The sequence below is a fragment of the Lepisma saccharinum genome, chromosome 25 (genome assembly GCF_977018435.1).
Source record: "Lepisma saccharinum chromosome 25, izLepSacc3.1, whole genome shotgun sequence".
Lineage (NCBI taxonomy): Eukaryota > Metazoa > Arthropoda > Insecta > Zygentoma > Lepismatidae > Lepisma > Lepisma saccharinum.
This window is the reverse complement of record NC_139253.1, coordinates 49,621,760-49,642,082: the sequence shown is the minus strand read 5'-3', so window position 1 is coordinate 49,642,082 and position 20,323 is coordinate 49,621,760. Positions and strand designations below refer to the sequence as shown.

At 37.6% G+C, this 20,323-nt stretch overlaps 1 protein-coding gene across 1 annotated transcript in view; it reads right to left on the bottom strand.

Annotated features, from left to right (window-relative positions):
- Positions 1-9,093: 9,093 nt before the first annotated feature.
- LOC145978522 (N-acetylated-alpha-linked acidic dipeptidase 2-like) overlaps positions 9,094-20,323 on the bottom strand; it is a 71,459-nt gene continuing 60,229 nt past the window's right edge. Inside the window, exons 15-17 of the mRNA XM_083111164.1 lie at positions 14,924-15,005; positions 12,736-12,828; positions 9,094-10,521 (exon numbers count right to left, since the gene is read on the bottom strand). Coding sequence (XP_082967290.1) covers positions 10,320-10,521; positions 12,736-12,828; positions 14,924-15,005 — 377 coding nt within the window. The 3' untranslated portion in view covers positions 9,094-10,319. The remainder of the gene's footprint in view (positions 10,522-12,735; positions 12,829-14,923; positions 15,006-20,323) is intronic.

Sequence of the window (20,323 nt, the reverse complement as noted above, 5' to 3'; positions counted from 1 at the left end):
CAATAGGGTTAGGTTAGGGTAAAAACGGAATACATAATAATATATTTTGTGCACTAATGGAATACCATTAATTTCAAACTCACACGTGTGCATGAGTCATCGATGACTCATCTCCTCCTCCACCCTCGACAAGTGGCGCTTGATTAATTAACAATAGCGTCACCCCTCGATAAGGAATAAAAAAGCCATTAATGTCAATTATATCTCTTCACTGGATTCAGGTATTATTTTGCTCCATCTTAAGTTCCTGACCGCGAGGTGTGGGGGAGGGATTACAAACAGCAAGGCAGATTACAGACCTTGCTTTTGTTCAGTTCCTTAGATGACACGATTTTATGTGGAATTTGTCTGATTCCTTATGTGAGAATATATTATGTTGAGACGATAACAATTATTGTATGCCTGCCTTACTATAGCTTACGCGTTGTAGCAGTAGTATTTTTTACTTTGAAAGCGTTAAAAACATTCCAGCTGTTTTAAGGATAAGCAAATAATTGCATTAATATGGAAAAGCAAACAAAGCCCGCAATTTTCTTCGTAAGGTTTACAATATTTTCATAAATTTCTCACTCAAAGAAATTATCGAGAACAGTTCTCTTGTTGCAATATTTTTATAAATAGATATCTGAATCGGTATTTTAGTAATGTACTTGAATCTGGAGTACTATTAAAACAAAATTATTAAACTTGAATACATTGAAAAATGGAAGAAATACTGGATTTCGAAAGTGTTAAAAATAAGTAGGATAGTCTTTTTTGGATGTAATACACGCTGATTTGGGTTTTAAACAAAAAATACTTTATTCCGAGTAAATAATTATTTGGAACTGATTAATTATTTTGTTTGTATTTTTTCGAGACTTCCGAGACGAGACGAGACTTTTTATCACCTCGAAAACGAGACGGGACAGATGGCCAGTCTCGTCTCGTCCCGAATTTTTAAAACCCTGTCCCGTCTCGTGTCTGGTCTCGAAAACGAGACGAGACACGAGACGAGACGGGACATGTCTCGTTCCGTGGGCAACAGTAGTTGGAAATTACATACTAAGAATGCAACATGTTTTTTTTGTTGAGGAGACTTACCAGCAATCTTATTCTATTCTGAATTCCTTGAAAATGATAACTTTATCCTTCTGTCATTCCTCATTGTTCGACCTTCCATTTTCAGCATTGTACATTAAACTTTCAAACAAATGGTTGCTATACTCTGAGCAGGATTTTTTCAGGGAGGGGCAAGCAAGGCAATTTTTTTTTTCAGAGGGGGCAAAGGAGGTATATATTTTTTTTCCCAGAATAGTGATTCCCCCTCAAAAAACACTGCTACAGTCTGAAATTATCATGTTCCTTCAACGCATTAATAACAACACAAATCACTTCGACTAAAATGAAATTATGTGTGAAATATACAGTGCCTTTCACGGTCGAGTACCGGCGGAGCGGCGGCTATTACACCTGGCAGCGAGAGTGCGTCTGCCGGCAAACTGGATGCAACATCCGCGTAAATGGAACCGCTAGCTATATAATGAAATAAGCTTGTACAATTACATTGACAGTTACAATTAAAATGACCTTGTTGCAAGAGGTGTTGGAAATGTTGTCTTCCCGCATCCACACATTTAAGGCATATTTATAGGAAATTTTCACCAACACGTATCAGTTCCTCTCCTGAAATTACTTCCATTTCTCTCCTGCTTTTTCCTTTCAATTCTTCTAATGTATGGCTTCAGGTTTAAAAGCTTGGTAGCTCGCCACGCAGAAAATGTCTGTTTCTTGTGCAAGGCGCCGGAGCGATTTTTATCGTACTTCAACATCGTTTATTTTCTCCTCATTAAGCACACGCTGTTTTGCCCTTCGCTTTTTATCAAGAACAGACCCTGTTTCTCTAAATTTGTTCACTTGTATCCGAACACTGTCTCTGTGTGAAACAGGAACATCTGGGAATTCTAGTGCAAAACGTATTATAACTTCCTTACAAGAATTTGTAACCACGTAAGAATATTGCATTCAAATGCGTTTTTTTCAAATTATACGTACAGCCTGACATTAGTAGAGTGCAGAAAAGCACCAGTAATACGTAAAATAAAACAAAACAATCTAAAACACTTGCTAACATCTTAACACTTCACAAACACATACAAACTGGACACCAGCTATCTGGATATTGAAGCACTGACGCATCCAGTGGCAAGGTCAGCGTACAGCTGTGGGTCTAAGTACCGGCAGATGCCCTCCCACTGCCCGGCGTGTTAGCAACCGTTTCACGGAAGACTCGACAATGAAAGGCACTATATAACGTTTATGTGGACATTCGTTTTCCAGGAGCCCCCCCTTCTCTTCCGAACGTCCATGACTCTACGTATAAAACAGAATCAAGGGTTATAAACTAATCTTATCTAACTTTTGAAAAAAATGATGGTATTTGTTGCTTGTTTTGCTGAATTTACTTCAATTTTGATGAATAAGAAAACTCTTCAACAATTTCAATAAATAACTCATATTCTTAAATTAATTTATTTATGTATTTTAAATGTACCTATGTGACACGGCAATGATTAGAAACTGAAGAATCAGAATTATAACACATTAGCTCTGAACCTTAATAACTGCGAACAGTTGAGGCGAGTTGGTTCCAAAACTGGAGTGGGGAGGGGCAAGGTGCCAAAACTTGGGGAGGTTAGCGAGGATAGTTTACTTTTCCTTGGTTGATAAGGTTTAGTATAGTGAGGGGGCAAAAAGTGGCAAAAAGCGGGGAGAGGGCAACTGCCTCCTCCTCCCCCTAATCACCGCCATTTAGTGCGAATATTAGTATATCCTTACATTTGTTATTTTAAACGAAGACCTTCAATATACTAGTAGAGCCTGTATTTCAACACTGTAACAAACTAGATCTTTCATGTATTATGCTGAGTTTCAGTCGACAAGTTATTGCTACAGTAAACATTCATTCAAACTGTTAGAAGAATAGACAGAAACTATGCCATAAGTTATGAGGCTTTAAACCCGCCTTTAAAGACTGTTTTTAAAAATGTTTGCCATAATCTAACTGCACGTTAAAAAAGAATACTTTCTTATTGTATTTATTATATTTCATTTTTATTATAAAATGAAACTATTAATGTAATAAATAACATGAGTTTCTTCCACTCTTACCTACTTAAAGTGTAACTTTCCAGGGAGGAAAAGAAGTTGGATTTTTTGCATCCATAGTAGAGGTTACAAATAAGTGCAGTGAGCGTAATGGATGGTTTCTTCAAATGATCAAATCATCCTTCATTTTCATCGTCTTGATTAGCCAAAAGGGGCAGCATTTGATGTAAAGCTGAACATTCATCAAAAGACTGTCATATCAATGTATTTCCTCACCAAAATATGCAGATTTGGTCCCTCTCACAAATGCCAATGTGTACACATATATTCCTCTGAAGAACCTCTTCAGTTTTTTGAATGCAGAGAACGTGTGGCGTGTTGTGAAAGGAAGAACTCGCAGCAGATGGTCTGGCATATGACGTTAGCAACTTTTGACAGATTCTGTTTCTACGAACATTTGAGAATGCAAATTCATTGTTGAATCAAAGCAACACACAAGGAACATTTTCTTCTTCATCTGTTTCCTTGTTCGAAAGAAGTGAAAGTTCAGATAGAAAAGTTGAAGAATTTGAAACCCAATTCCATAGCTATGAAAGCAGCAGTGGTCTAATTTTGAAAACTATTGTAATGTTTAATAATTACAATGTGATTAAAATAAAACATGAGTTATTTGTTGTCACTTATCTAAAGGAAAGAAACAGTACAAGCTGTGAATACGTAACCGAAAGAGTTGTTAACTTCCATTATTGGCCAACCACTTTCGCATGAAGTTACGGAGTAACAGTAGCTACGTTTCACACTATGGACATAATTAAAACAGAGTACTATACTAAACATACAGTTAGAGAAAATTAAGCACCTGAAAAATTATTAAATCAGGATTAACAAATGTAGAATGAAGAACAACAAAACGAGAGAGTTAAAAGCATAAAAGTCATAAGCATGACTGAACATAACGACATCTTGCGAAATCTTTTACTTTCCCTTCGTAATAAACATTTCAAATATATTCATAGAAATGAGACCCTTGTCTTGCGGTTCGTTCAAAGAGAAAATGAAAAGTTTAGTGGATTTTGCGTGCCAATTAAGAGATAACATGACTGTACTGGTTAAGCCAATATAATCTGTGCAGCCTACTACATGTGGCAAAATTTAAATGCAAAATTAGACACGTGACTCCTAATATCTTGTTACTTATACTTAGATTTAATACCATGAGGGAGGATGATGGCTCTTATTTTAAGCTGGTTAACCTAATGGTACAGATACGTGCACAATATTAACATCTAAGAACTTGCATGTGACAGTCTTCTTAAATTGTATTCTCAACGAGCAGAAATACAATTGTGGTAGATTTCAGTCGATGAAGCATGGAGATAGCAATTAGGAGCAACAGGGCATGGAATGCCTTTGTGGTATTGCCGTCGCCTTTTAATAAAAGGGTCCCGTGTTTGATACGTTGAGCCACGTAGTGGTTTGGATCCCACTTTAAGCTGTAGGTCCAGGCCCGATTAGCCTATCTGTGCATAAAGTGAACTTAAAACACAACTTAAACAATCAATCATAGATTTGAATCAAATCGGTAAAAAAATCTACAGTCCAGAACTGTATTGAATTCACAATCTTCTATACCGTGCTTGCACCGGCTTCATGAAAATATTTATGTATTTTACCGTTTCTAAACTTTTCATGTCTGCTTAAAAAAAACGTGATTGCTAAATTAAAGATTCCACACCTTGCATAATAATGATATAGAAAAAGTTGCGTGTTGCCTAGCAATAATTCATACTTTTACGAAGAAGCTTCATTGCTAAATTCATTTGTGGTGATTTTCTGTGTGGTAATGACCCTTCTGTACCTTGTATGTAGACTTAAGAAATGAAGAATCCGTCTTCAATAACATCCGTCTGCGAGAGTATCGGCAATCTGTTAAGGGTAACTTTTTAAAATAGGTTGAAGGATCTAGTTAATATTGAGGCAGTACGAACAGATTAAATTGGGATAAGTAATTTTAAAATCGGTTAATTGATCTATTTAAATGAATTTCGGGACTGAATAAGCATAATTGTTGTTACTAGATGATTCCATGTTAAATTGAATTAGGGGATGAACTTGTTTCTTGGAGATTAGTAACGCCTATTTAGTGTACGAAATATCATGATTATTGAATGTGAGTATTACAACTATATATTCCATCTACCGTTATATGTAATTTGCATTCCTTTACGTAATTTTTAACAGTAAATAAATAACATGAAAAGCCAGCCAGCCAGCCTTTGTCTCCCATAGACAACTTAACTCTGCGTGGCAACACAGTAACAAGTCAAATATCCCCTTCCTCTGAAGCTACACGATGAAGAGAAATTGTTCGAAGTAATGTCCGGTACTAAAAGAGATGTTTCATTTCACGCCGGAGTGTTGTGTCAAAAACAAGAAAGAAACAGACCATAAAAACTGCTATAACATGTTGATCAAGATACAACGGAACCTCCTCGAATAAAAGTCGCTCTTCACGAGCTTGACACGGGGATCACGAAGGCATTTTATGTCTGATTGTGTGAGCACGAAATGTCCAATAACAGCACGTGCAAAAATCATACCTTTCGTTAAGTCAGTGTGTGAAAATCTTAAAATAAATAAGGGCTTGATTAATTTATTCGACAATTTTTTTCATGAGCAGGGGCGGCTTAAAGTATGGCCCAAAGCAGTACGTTCCCCTTGCGTGAAAATCATATTTGTCATTATATTAGTGGCCTTGATTTTATATTTGTTTTTAAAAGAGTTGGATTTGTGTACAGGAGCATATCCAGAAAGAAAATTAGGCTGTGGGGGGGCGGGGGGCATGTTCAGCCAGGGATTCCCATTCCTAAATTTTAACTACCTTGAAAATTTTGTGGAGCAACTGTCATCCCTTGCCCCCGCCAAGTTACGCCTATGGTAATTGACATTGTTCCACAGCTTATACTTGAGCTTGGACTTGATGTACTATCTGTCCAGAAAGAAAATGCTCGGCTGATGGTGGCGTTGAAAGCAAAACTTCAAATATGAAAAATATTAAGGTCAAATGTACGACTGAACACACCATTCCCACTTCAAGTTTTTGAAACTAACATATTCTCTTTTCTGGGAGTTCCGTTTCAATAATGTATTCCATAAAGATCTCCGTGGATGGCAAAAGGTAAAAAAAATATATCGGTCTGGAAAAACAACTACATCGGAAAGAAAACAAGCGAGACGATATTCGCGGCGCCAGTAGTGAAACAATTCGAAAATTTACATGATAAGTAAATAAATGCTTACCAATCGAAGGTGTATGTGACTGGTTAGTGTTACGGCTTCACGTCCTGAAAGATGCGTGTTCGAGCCCGGTTACAATTTTTTTATATATATTTATAGTTGCCAATGAGGCACCAACATATGTGTGTGTTCGATTCCGCATTTATACAGTGATTTTCTTAATATCTGTGTCCACAGAATCTCGAATACATGGGATAATGGGATGTGGAAAGTGCATACCACATGCATTTTTGATCCATGATTTCACCTGCTAATTTCGAAAAGCACCTTAGACTTTTCCTTCTTAAATAAATAAATAATAAATAACCCATGTCGCGACACACCTCGAAGGGCCTTGGCCTATCTCCCGACTGCCTCTCTCCCTCCCACAATCCTACATAGAGGTGTGGAGATCTTCAACCGCTATTGGGGTGACATGGGGTCAGTACGTCGAACCCCCAGCCGTTTTAGAAGATTTCCGAGACCGGGTTACGCTACTCACTCGTAGCTCCCCAATTTTCTCACGATGGTGGGTTGCCACCGGTTGTATACACAGGCCGAGAAACCAGCTATTGAACCCAGGAGGACACGAACCCATGCCATGCCGTCCCTCAGTCGTATTCTTATATACAGCTACAGATTTTACAACACAATTATAATGTTAAGATCTGGACTAATTCTGTCGACTCATATAACCTAATATGATCTTAGCTACTTTTCGTTTTAAAAATTGAAATTCTATTCATAACTCAACCAATATATATATATATATAATAACCCATAGCGCGACAGCCCTTGGGAACCTTGGCTTACCTACCGACTGCTGGTCTCCCTCCCACACTGTTCCTCCGTCACCTGGTATAGCGTGGAGATCTTAGACCAGTATTAGACCAGTATTGGAATTGGGGGTCAGCCCGAAGTATCCCCAGCCGTTATAGTAGGTCTTCTCCACCGGGTTACCGCTCACTCATTCGGAGCTTCCCAATTTCCTCACGATGGTGGGTTGCCACCGGTCCTATACGTAGGCCGAATAAATTCCGACCAGAGCCGGATTCGAACCTACGCCGTCCCGCAGCGAACGATCTCAAGACGAGTGAACGCCTTAACCCGCTCGGCTACGGAGGAGGACTATATTATATTTCATTAATCGAAATATGGTAAATCCAAAAGCACAATATTATTTGTATCTGAAATCTTTAACAGTGGATTAAATAATTAATTGTGGTAAATTTATTATTCCTCCAGCAAACGTAATTCCACAGTCAAATGTCATAAATTAATACTTCGAGTGAAGCCTATTTTGAGGTTTACTTGCTGGCCACTAATATCGCTTTAATCTGTGGTTTTAAAGTAAAATTAGTCACAACATAAAATAAATTATAATCTGATGCACGACGAGACACACATGTATTTCCCAATGCTGAACCATCACTGCATCATACAAGACTCACCCTAAAAGGAGATGAATGACTTATACAGAAGGAAAAAGCTTGCGGGGTATTTTATGTAACCATGAAGTAAAAATATAAAAACTACATTAGCACTTAATTGTTTTCCTCTTTACTTCTGTAGTTTAAACCACGTAACAACGGTTCTATCAAATTATTCAACTACATTACTCTCTTGTAAGTTATGGAAAAAATCAAGATTTCATTTAAGAGCGAGAATTATTTTTAGATCAATTTCAAAGATTGTTAATGTCAGTTTACAGGTCATTTTTTTAAATATATTTTTGGCCATCAAATTCCGAGGCCTAATCATTATGTAGGTATTACATAAAAATACATATATACTTGCAATAAACGCGTTCTTTAACAGTAGGACTTGCAATATCTTGAAAATTAAAGCTATTATTTTTCCTTCGTTAAAATCTAAATGGTCTTTTTTTATTGAGGAGCGGTAGAAAGTGAGGGGATGACACGGTAGAAATTAGGGGCCGCCACTTTGCCCAAGTGAGAATTTATCACCGCCACTGGTCATTAGCATGGTGAAATATTAAACGAAAGGCCTCTAAATGTTAACCCGTAGGCTCTTGCCTTGCTACAAACAGCAGCCTCCGCTTTGTATTCTGCACAATGTCCTTAAAACGCAAATTCGTTTCCCACCGATGAATTTTCTGGGGATTCAAAAAAAATCATGGTGGGGGAAGATATGAGCATTAAAAATCTAATAATGTTTATGTTGATGAATACATTTATATTTGATAACAATCTTCCCTTTAAGAGCAGCTTTATGGTGGCTTTGCTTTTGATTCAATTTTATCCAAGTTTGTTATGTTATTTTTTCACTGAGTATTTTGGCCGAAGGTTGTTTTCCTTGTGGTCGCACTATACTCATCATATAACAACTAGCGACACGAGAAATTTACACTGGGGTAGCAAATTGAAATTGACTTATTTGCTAAAAGTGATCGATCCACTGTATTGTTCCCCCTGAACAGTTCAAACGGAGCATTTTCCAATCGCAACCTTTGGCCACCTAATTAGCGCAGCGACTAACGATGTCGTTTTGTAACAAAGCGGTTCCGATTTCAATGCACAATTGCGGTTCAGCGTTTCCAATCCCCTTGAAAGACCAGGACAAGTTCTAATTATCCTATGTGAGCATAATGTGTACTAAAAACAACACAAAAAGGTAAGGTTCCATAAACAAGAAACTAGATAGCATCTGGATGTTTGTTATAGAAGTGGGAGATCGCACAGTGAAGTAAGTGAATGTGAGAAATACATATTTCTTTATTTAACATAAACCTTTGAGAAGTGTACTTGAAAAAATGTTACATACGTGATGAGTTGGGAACTCACCAGTTTATACAGAATATATAATAATTCACACATTGATCCCGTTGTCCATATTTAGATCTGTCTAAACGCCAGCATTACCAATCCTCAAAATTCAAAATCTAGATTTTTTGTTCTAACTCCTGGTGGCTGTCACCAAAGAATTAACCACTTCAGTGCAATATGTCTTGAACACAAAAACACTTCGAAAAATTCGTTTAATAATGCAGTCAAATTACACGAATTTTCTCTAAATACAGGACATAATTCATATTAAGCTGAAATTTGGTATGTAGCACCTTCATTGCATTTATAAAAACATATCAAAAGTACCGGCGATTACATTTCCGCTAAGGCCGCCATATTGAATAAATGGCGGACAAATTCAAGTTTTCACGAAATAAAGGAATTAATTAACAATAGTTTGGATATTGATATACTAGTATATCTTTCCTACAAGCCGTAGACTTTTAATAAGTTGTTATTAATGTTATAAAGAAGATTTTTACCAAATATCAGCTTTTTGTGAAATAGTTCCTTTATTCTTCCAATTTTTACTCTATAAGTAACCGTCAAATTTTCTAGGCACGTTGGTGAAATATATAGTTCTTTTTCTAATTCAAATAGAGTATAAATTGTTAAACTGAATATGAACCAAGTAATATCAGTTGTGCTATTAGTACAGTACCACACGTTAGTAATACCATTCATTCATATGGATCCTACGAATACATCTAATTTTATAGCCTAATTTGAAAGTACTGGATCTGTGCTGAAGGAAATCGATACCTTCATATTTAAATATGATCGATTAGATGAATTAAAATTTATTTTGTTACTAGGACATGAGTAAACTCTATTGCTACAAGAATTATAAGACGAGTACATGCTAAAATATCAAAGCTGAAGTTAATATTTCCAACATGAACTGTATTAGTACATCTGCTTCAAAATCCAATGTGCTCGAAGATTTGGGTGTGAGTATATCAATCAGCTGTTTCTGCGATTGCATTAGCTGTCCCAATCGCTGTTTTCCATAACAATCGTCACTTTGCAGGAGCTTGCGGTTTGCATACCTCCGCGAAAACCCATTAGCAGAAGCGAGCTTATGGGCACTAGCAAGTATCATTTGCTGTTATGAAGCTGAAGGTTCATGGTCGGTTTATATGGTGGTGTTTACAACTCCTCCGGAGGCCGTAGGAAGTCCGTGGCCTGGTGAACCACCACCATTATGTCCGAAAGGTGCCTTTTTATCTCCTTCCACCGACGATCTTTCTCTGCATCTTTTAACGAGTCCACGTCATGAATAAGGTCAGACAGACCAGGAAAGCCAAAACGATGATAAGCGACGTACTTGCTCTTGCCGAAAACTACATGCCTGAAACAGAATAATTATTGCTTAGGTATAAGAAATAGACCTCAATATTAAAATATTCAGTTTTGATATTGTAGGGTTCACGCACCTTGGCATATAATCATATATTAATTGTGCAATTCCTGTGAGGGTGGGCATGGACATGATTTCAAAAACATTAACATTTTAAATTACTGGTAAATTGGTACTTTAATGAAGCTAATGAAATATGAACTTTTGTTTGACTTTAATATTAAATTTCGATTCAAATATGAACATTAAATGAAACGCGATCTGTAGTTATCTACAATTTGCGAAACATTTGATGTTTTGATTTTTACATGTTACATTGTCCGGCTATATCACTGAAAATTTACATTCACTCTCTTCACGGAGAACAACAAGACCTTAACAGCCTACTCAGAGGTCTCCTCAGACGTGGGATAAAACATAAAACAAAGGATGAAATATAAGCATTCACTCTAACTTATATGTTTCATGTTAGTCAACACTAAATACAGCTTCCACTGATGCCAGTTCCATATAATTTATATTTAAAAAGAAAACACTGAATCAAGTAATAACAATATTAATCTCGAATATCATTGTTCAATTACATTTAGGCCGGCCTGCGTGCCAGAGTGGTTAGCACATCGCGCTACGACACCAGGGGTTCGAATCCAGGCATGGGCATGGATGTTTGTGAGTGTCCTTTCATCAATTTCATCATATCATCACTCATTTCCATCTTCGCAATTAGCCAAAAGTGGCAGAAAAGCGAAGTAAAATAAACCAACCAAATCAAATCAATTGCATTAGGAAAATCCCACAAAAAAGAGAACACGCATCTTTGAATTAGCATGCATCATAATCTCTCTAAACAACTACCATCTCCTAGCAACCAAAAACAAACTTACAGTTTAATCAGAATTGCGTCATAACAGAATTAAAGTCATAATACGAGAAAAGAATTATGTTTATAACTTTAACATGTTAAATATCATATTACTGAATTAAGTGGAGGGGCAACACACAATTGATTACCAAAATCTGTGCGTTAGAAAAATTCTTCTGCAACTATAGCAGACAGAGAAACATTATTTTTTGTGCTAGTAATATTTTTCTAATTCCCACTTCGACTGGTTTAAGCTTAAGAATTATATACGCAATTTGCTTCTGATTTCACTGATTTTTTGGAATACCTGTATTGCTGACATAGACTGTAGATGTTGAATGTATTGCTTTGCGACAAATTTATTTAACATTTGTGAAGCTTATTATAAGCGAGAGAGAATATTTAAAATAAATTTACTGTAAAACTATCCATTGAAGATGACGAGAAGTATTATTTTTCTTTGTGTGCGCAATACAGTAGCTGGAACAATCAGATTCCATTATTGGAAAATTCACTATGGTCTGAAAAATTCAACTTTGTTTCCACAATTGTAATAGAAAGCTGATCTGATCTGAAATTAACTTTTGGACACCATTCAAAACACTCCAATCCTTACACAAAATTATATGCTTTAACCCTAGCTTAGCCAAGGGGCCCACCACTTCCCTTTTTTTCAATTTTTCCACTGCGAGAATTTGTATAAAAAGTTGAAAATAAATTACATTCCCTAGAATGTTCCCGTTATTTCGGTATTACTTTCGCTCATAAGAAACATGAATGTAGGGTTAATAAGGATCCAATTTACAGCTTAGAAGCCAGTATAATATAAATTGTAGTATCCAATCATTCATGCACAAGATGTGATTATCAGTCGCAATCTTTGAATGTGTGTCATTCAAGACATTCGCGGCAGTAACAGTGCACAATTGGCTGATAATAATGGTATTTTTTGTAATTATTATAATAAATAAACAACTGTAACTCTATAAACAAAAAAAACATTAATGAAAAATTATTATGTTTTTTGTTAGTTTTCATGAATGGTAAAATATATATGTGACACTCATGCAAAAATTGGTTATTATTTTCATTAATGATGGTAATTTTTATATTTATTATAATTAATACATAAATAAAAATATATAATCAACATAGGAAGCAGTGACTCAATAACAAAATGGTTTCTTGAATTTAAGTTATAAGAAAAGTGTGAGCCTGATAGGCCCCTCAGGTAAGTAAGTTTCTCTTAAGGCACGGGTAAGCTAAGGTTAATAAGGATCCAATTTACAGCTTATAGGCCAGTATAGTATAAATGGTATCCAATCATTCATAGTGTACCTCACCTCGTTTCTTCTCTTCTAGGTAATCCAGCTGGTAAAATGAAGAGTCTCTCAATCTTCATCATTTGGTCATTCAGCATCCTAATCACCATGGGACTGAAACAAAACAATTGTTTCAGAAGCGATCCTTTGATGACTTATTTAAAAACATCAGAGTTCAATATTTTTTTAAAATATATATTTTAACATAATATTATCTACAGCAGGCTGCATGATTACTATTGTATACATAATTGTAATCTAAAACATAGGTAAGTTTCTATCATTAAGTAATAAAAGCACAGTGTAATATTGAACAGCACACATTTCCTCAAAAATATAAGTAGATGGTAACGAATATTTAAGCGAGAACAGTAGTACAAGTATGAAATGCCATTGACACAAATAATATGTAGTTTCAAATCATATCTGGAACAGGATGGGTAATACAAGCTTGACAGGAAACTAAAAAAAGAGTTTAGGATAGAATCTATAACTAGATGTTAAATGTATACAAGCTATAGCTTTAGATGGAAACAATTATTTGTAGCGTAAGTCGAGACAGACACCAGCATTTCTCGGTTCGGAGGAAGAGAAGAAAGATCAATTATACGTAGTTTGAGATCGAAACCATTATTTGTAGCGTGAGGCGAGACCAGTACAAATATATATAGTTTCACACGAACCTAGAAAAAAAATCATTATTTGTATTATGTTTCCATATCACCATCAATATTTTCAGTTTCACATGAACCTAGAATGAAACCATTATTTGTATATTTGCTCCAGACGACCTTAATATTTGCAGTTTCACACGAGCCAAGAACAAGACCATTATTTGTATTTTCATTTTGCACCAGCATACGTTCATTTATAGTTTTGCACGAACTAGAACAATACCATTATTTGTACTTTGATTCCAGACCAGCATCAATATTTTGAGTTTCACACGAATCAAGAACGTGACCATTTTTTCGTGTTTTGATTCCAAACGAGAATCAATATTTGCTATTTCACACCAGTCAAAAACAAGGGCTTTATTTGTGTTTTAATTATAGACCATCATCAGTTTATTTGCAGTTTTACACGAACCTAGAACGAGGAAATTATTTGTATTTTGATTCCAGACCAGCATCAATATTTTCTGTTTCACACGAACCTAGAACGAGACTATAATTTGTATTTTAATTCAAGATCAGAATCAATGTTTGTAGTTTCACGCGAGTCTAAAACGGGGTATTTACTTCCGTTTTGATTTCAGACCAGCATTAAAATTTATTTGTAGTGTCAGAAGAAACTTTAAAAAAGAACACAATTATTTATTGCGTACGACTGAGACTATTATTTGTAGTACCTGCTAAGTAAAACGTCACAACTACGAGGGCTATTTTTTTCAACTTCCGATAGGGCATGAAATCATAACGACAGTGAATAGCTAAATGGGTTAATTGGCAAAAGATACGTACACGTATAATCTACTTTTCAACGCAATCACCAAGAAGATTCAGATATTTATGGTACCGATGCACCAGCTTTCCAACACCCTCTGCAAAGAAAAGTGCCGCCTGTCTGTTTAGCCAGGTCTGCCGAAGATCCGCATTGGTGTGGAAGCACCAATCACTTCTTCATCGCCAGGAAAAGGTGGGAAGTCACAGCGCCAGGTCTGAGATGTAGACAGGTTGATCAAACACTTCTCAGTGGATTCGTTGCAGAAGGTCTTGGGTTGATGCAGCAACATGTGGTCGGGCATTGTCATGAAGCAAGACAATGCCCGAAGACAGCATACCTCTCCGGCACACAGCTCATTCGACGATGAATTTCCGCCACATTGTGCCTCTCTGCATGTAGAAATTGTATCACACTACGCACCTTTCACTTGTCGGGAGAGACTGCGTAGCAGACATATCTACGCGCCAGTCGCTCAGCTTCAACTGAAGCGTTGGCCCTGGCAGTGGTGGTGGTAGTGGCAGGGGGGACGCCAATCACACTGCGGGACGCCCCGCTTCCTAGCGCTTCACGGACCTCCTGGCGGCACCAACGGAAGTTGAAAAAAATAGCCCTCGTAGATTAATAACAATAATGACGTTCGCACACTTACTTTAATGGACTTCATGAAAGAAAATTAATATGGTCTATAGTAGATCACTATATACGTAATAACAAAATAACTTAAATCATGTTATCAAACATCAATGTACACTTTTTCCCTCACTTTTTGATATCCATGTTGCTTAGCTTGCGGTGAAATCTTCGTGCTGTATCACTGAAGTTAGCCAGAGTTTCGTGTAGCTTATCTGGAACAGAAGAAACACAAGAGATAGGAGATATAATGTGTATTATTTCAGACAATTCGTCACCGTTGTGCATCTTCTTGGCCTACCCTTCTCACCATACCCTTTGCACTTGTTACTTTATTTAACAACTTAGGATTCAGTTGCTTCTTTTTAATCAAACCATGCATATGTACACATATGTACGCACAATTTATACCTATATCTATAGCTGGAAATAGTATCTTCTCTATGTAAAATATTCCATTCGACACAATACGGACTGCTTCTCTCATAATCCCTCTACATCACTACAATGATGCACGTCTCAGACGCTGAACATATTGTGAAAGATAATTTTCCCTCTGATATGCGTAGTTCATAAATAAAAATTGGAAGAAAGTTATCGCTCCTCAATAAATTAAGGACGTTCTCAACAGGATTGTTAAAAGTTCAGAAACCCATTAATCCTAATGGGTTGTATTGGGTTGCGCAACAGGATCGGAACATTATTTCTCGCACAATTTAAATTCGGTTCAAGTTGCGTATTGTTTCATTGAAAAAAGGATCCTGGATCATATTTAAATTTATCCGAAAAATAAAGGTTCCTGGACTGTATTTAAATTCATCTGGAAAGAAGGTTCCTGGAGCAAATTGAAATTATGTAGCTACAGATAAAAAATATGAAATAGATGCTGCTTTTCTCTCCTGGAAAGGAATTGTATTTATTTAAAATTCCTGATCCTTTAACAACCCTGAATCTTAGTCCCAGCCTTGCGTATAATAGGGGCGGACCATAATTGGCAAATGTGTGTACTTTTCATTCCTCTGAAATACATACAAAATCATCCCAGAGGACACAACTTTGTTAACCCAAGCTAAGTTAAGATTATAATTTCATATAATGCAACAAAAATACAACTTCCTGTTATATTCAGGGCGAGGCATCTCCATTCCCATGTCGTCTGATGAATGTAAATTGCATTCTACTCCAACCAACCTAAACAAGTACTTGTAGAAAATGGTCTGAAACTGTTTTGGTGTAACACCACTAAAAGCTCTCATGGCTCATGCTTTCGAAAGCTACCACCACGAAGTAACTGCAGGTGGTCACCGAAAAATAAAATGGGGCACCTAAAACCTAAAATTACTAGCTTTCCTCCCTCCCTCTACGGCCGGTAAGTGGATTCTAACAACAAATAAACAATGGCAACTTCTACCACCGCCGTAGAGTTAGGCAACACACATAACGTCTTGCAGTGAAGCGAGTATTTAAGGATCTAGGTATCCCACTTTTCTTGCCGGGACTGTACCTGACGACCCTTTATCTTATCTTGTTTCACCACCTTAACTTTGTCCCAGGAGGGCTGCCGTTAGGAAAAGCAATGTCTTGTTCAAACTGTATCAGCTAGGCCCTTTTATTTGAAAAAGTAAAAATATAGGCAACTTCCATTTCTCCTAAAAATTATACAAACAACAGTGCCACTACTATTACGAAATTATTGCACACACACACACACACATACAAAAAGATTTCTCAACTTGACCATTGACAAAATTTGGCACACTGTAGAGACATAAAGGAAAACAACTTATATTGTAACTTATTTTGCTGATTTAGGCCTTGTTTTGGCGCTACAAGCTCTCAAAAATAATTTTATAATATTTGTATGCAGCCTTGCACTAGCCATGACAGTTATTTTTCCTCTGTCTGGCGACACGAAATTAGTAACATAGGCGTGCGCACCGGGGAGCAAAATGGGGCAGTTGCCCGCCCGAATACTCTCACTTAGAAATGTAGTGTACAAGGGTCGTTCAAGGTTGACCGGGACTTTTATTTCTGCAGAGGAAATAGGTAGCAGAAGAAACACCAAACTATGTCAATTTTTCAAAGTATTCTCCGTGCGCGCCGAGGCACCGTTGCCATCGTTCTGGCAGCTCCCAAATTCCTTTGGCGTAGAAAGAACTTGGTTGTTGTAGCCACTGGAGGACATCGCTCCGCAGTGCTTCGTCTGTCGTGAATTTCTTCCCTCCCAGATGGTCTTTAAGGGGATGCAAACAAATGATAATCACTGGGGGCTAAATCCGGACTGTAGGGGGATGGGGCAGAACTTCCCAGCGCATGTCGGCCAGAGTTGTTGTTGTCACATTGGCCGTGTGAGGGCGGGCATTGTCATGGAGAAGAATGACATTTCTAGAGAACATCCCAGTTCTTTTCGTGCGAATGGACTTTCGTACAGCACCACTCAACAATGTGGAGTAATACTGGGCATTAATCGTGCTCCCTTTGTCCAGAAAATCCACATGGATAACGCCCTTCATGTCGCAGAAGACACTTGCCATGATCTTTCCAGCGGACGGCTGCGTTTTGCTTTTCTTGGGGGACGGGGAACCTTTATGCCGCCACTTCATGCTGCGTCTTTTGATCTCTGGGGTTGAATTGTGCAACCATGTTTCATCACACGTGATGATGGATTGCAACAATTCATCACCTTCTGCTCGAAACCGATTCAAAAGCTGTTCACAGACCGTCCTGCGTGTCCACTTCTGATCGAATGTCAGCTGGCGGGGAACCCACCTTGCACAGATTTTGCGGAAGCGTAAGTGGTCGTGAATGATTGTCTCAACACTCCCGACACTGATATTCACCTCGGCAGCAATATCCCGCACTGTTACTCGCCGGTTCTCAAGAATCATTTGCTCAACACGTGCGATATTCACTGGTGTGACTGCAGTCGGGCGAATGTGTCCATGCGCTTCATTTGTCACCAGCTCCCGTCCTTCGCGAAACTGCTCACACCATTCGTACACTCTTGTCCGCGACATCGTTTGTTCACCATACTGTGCTTGCAATCGTCTGAAAATCTCAGCTGGCTTCACTTTCTCCTTCACGAGAAATTTGATTACACACCGCTGCTCCACAGCCACAGACACACTGCTTGCCGCCATGTTCGCTGCAACTGCTGCGCATGCGCGAAATACGTCATGCCGGGCGCTAGTTACTCGCGAAGGAATACATTACGTCACCCGCACGTTTCATCATGATCCGGCTATTCATCGATTTTTTACGTACGAAAATCTCGGTCAACCTTGAACGACCCTTGTAGATAAATTTTATTACTGTTATTAAAAAATATTATGCTCTTAAAAAATTAAGCCGACAAAAGTTCCAAGCAGCTATGGAAGGGGATGAAGGTGCATTATTTCCTATGTAATTGAACTATCCAACTTCGTTCTCCATCATATTTCTTGTTTTTAACACTCCCACAAAATTTTTTTGTTAGTTATATTACCTCTATGTATTTTCAAGGATAAATTTCCCATACATTGGATTGGAAATCAGTAGCAGTAATTGGGTGCCATAACTAGGGGGAAAGAACAGTTTACTTTTTTTGTGGAAAAATGGCAGTCACTGTTGGAAATTAATACATTATGTGTAGTTGTTTTGAATCTGCTGTACTCGCCATGGGTACGAATCCAGGCCTAGGCATGGATATTTGTGAGTGTCCATTCATCAATTTCATCATATCATCACTCATCCCCATTTTCGCAATTTAGCCAAAAGTGCACAAAAGCGAAGTAAAATAAAGCAAATCAATCAATCAATCAATCTGCTGACGAAACCATGCTTATGTGTAAAATAGTCTATGAACCACAGAGAAGCGAAATGAAGAAGGGAGCAAAGAACATTGGTGTCACGGAAGTTGGAATTCTTCTAATAGTGATTTTCGATGTGTCTGGACACACTCCATATACGCCCCTGCTCCATACCATCAATACAATAAAACAGTGAGATCAAGTGAGGTGTTTATTTCTCCTATCACATATAAGGTTTTTGCCCCCCAACCCATACACCATAATCAGAGGGTCTGCGCACTGGTTAAGTTCACTAGACATATATCAGACGTGCAAGACCCCTCAAAATGCGAGGCCCTGTGCGGTGGCAGGCTTACACACCCTCAACGGTAGCACTTGAAGAGAACCGACGGTTTTGAATTTGATGGGAAGCATGTCTCGATCGTTTTTAATTCAGATAATGAAATATCAAGTCCACAGCAAGAAAACTATGCCATGCAGTGAAAGGATTTCACATGCACGTTACACACAGGGAATTCTTTCATAACTTGGAGACCAGCGCCATCTGTTGAGAAAGTTTCAAACTACATTGTCGTTTGGTAAGAATCTACTGCATGACTTATTAGGAATATGGATAACGATTCGGATTGTTTTATGATTTTTTCAAATTATCATAGCAGAAAGACTAATAAATTATCGTAGAATTTTGACAATCATTGTCACACGAAATTTGAACCTGTCTTAAAATAATGAGCATTATCTGGATTCCGAAAAAAGTTATTTATACAGTGTAACCTTGATAACTCGAACCTCAACATTTCGAATTCCTTGATAAGTCGAACTTTTTGTAATCCCCTTGAATTGTCCATAACACTCAATACTAATTTTACCTCAACAACTCGAAATAAATCTTGATAAGACGAATTTTTGTACAGTTTATGGGATGCCGTTCGAGCTCAATAACTCGAAGGTAGACTATGAAAATCCTATGAGTCGAAGTTAAATTCTAATCACCTCTATAACTCGAAGTTTTAGTCGCACGGACCTCAATAAGTCGAAGTGTAGGGTGCGTACGTACAATGTCAGGTGATCAACAATCGTGTCGGGACTTGAACTCCCTCACCCTGCCGTGTATGTAACCATCATTGTTAATGTGCTTTAGACCTCTATAACTCGAAGTCGGCGATTTTGGCCCTCAATAACTCGAACTTTGGTAAGTCGAAATCCTTGATACCTCGATTTTTTTATTTTTTCCCTGAAGTTAGAATTATCAAGGTTCCACTGTATTGAAAAAAAAATCAACTTAAAAATCACCTTATGCAAGCATGCGCGCCCACATGGACAAGGCATTCTCTCTTGATAGAAGCGACAGTAAGTATCGTAAACTAGCGGAATGAATGTACAAGTAAATTACAATATTTTTTAAGAAAGCATTTAGGGATATTATTTAAATGCTAAGAGAACTAAACCTGACCCTCCTAACTTAACCACAAAAGCATTCGTTTGTAACCAAGACGATAATAAACGAATGGCTGTTGGCAAGTACAGAAAGAAGTATATGTAAGTGAAAAACCAGTGTCAAGGAAACCAGTGGCCAAGCGTGACATTTTTACGTAGTCATCGCAAGACTTATCAAACGTCAGGGTCGATCTTTCCAACCAGGAAGGGGGGGGGGGGGAGGCTCAATATTTCTCCTCACTCTACCCTGAAGAAGAGAGTGACGTTAGCTCTCGAAAGCTTGGAATCTTCTCCACAACTCACCTGGT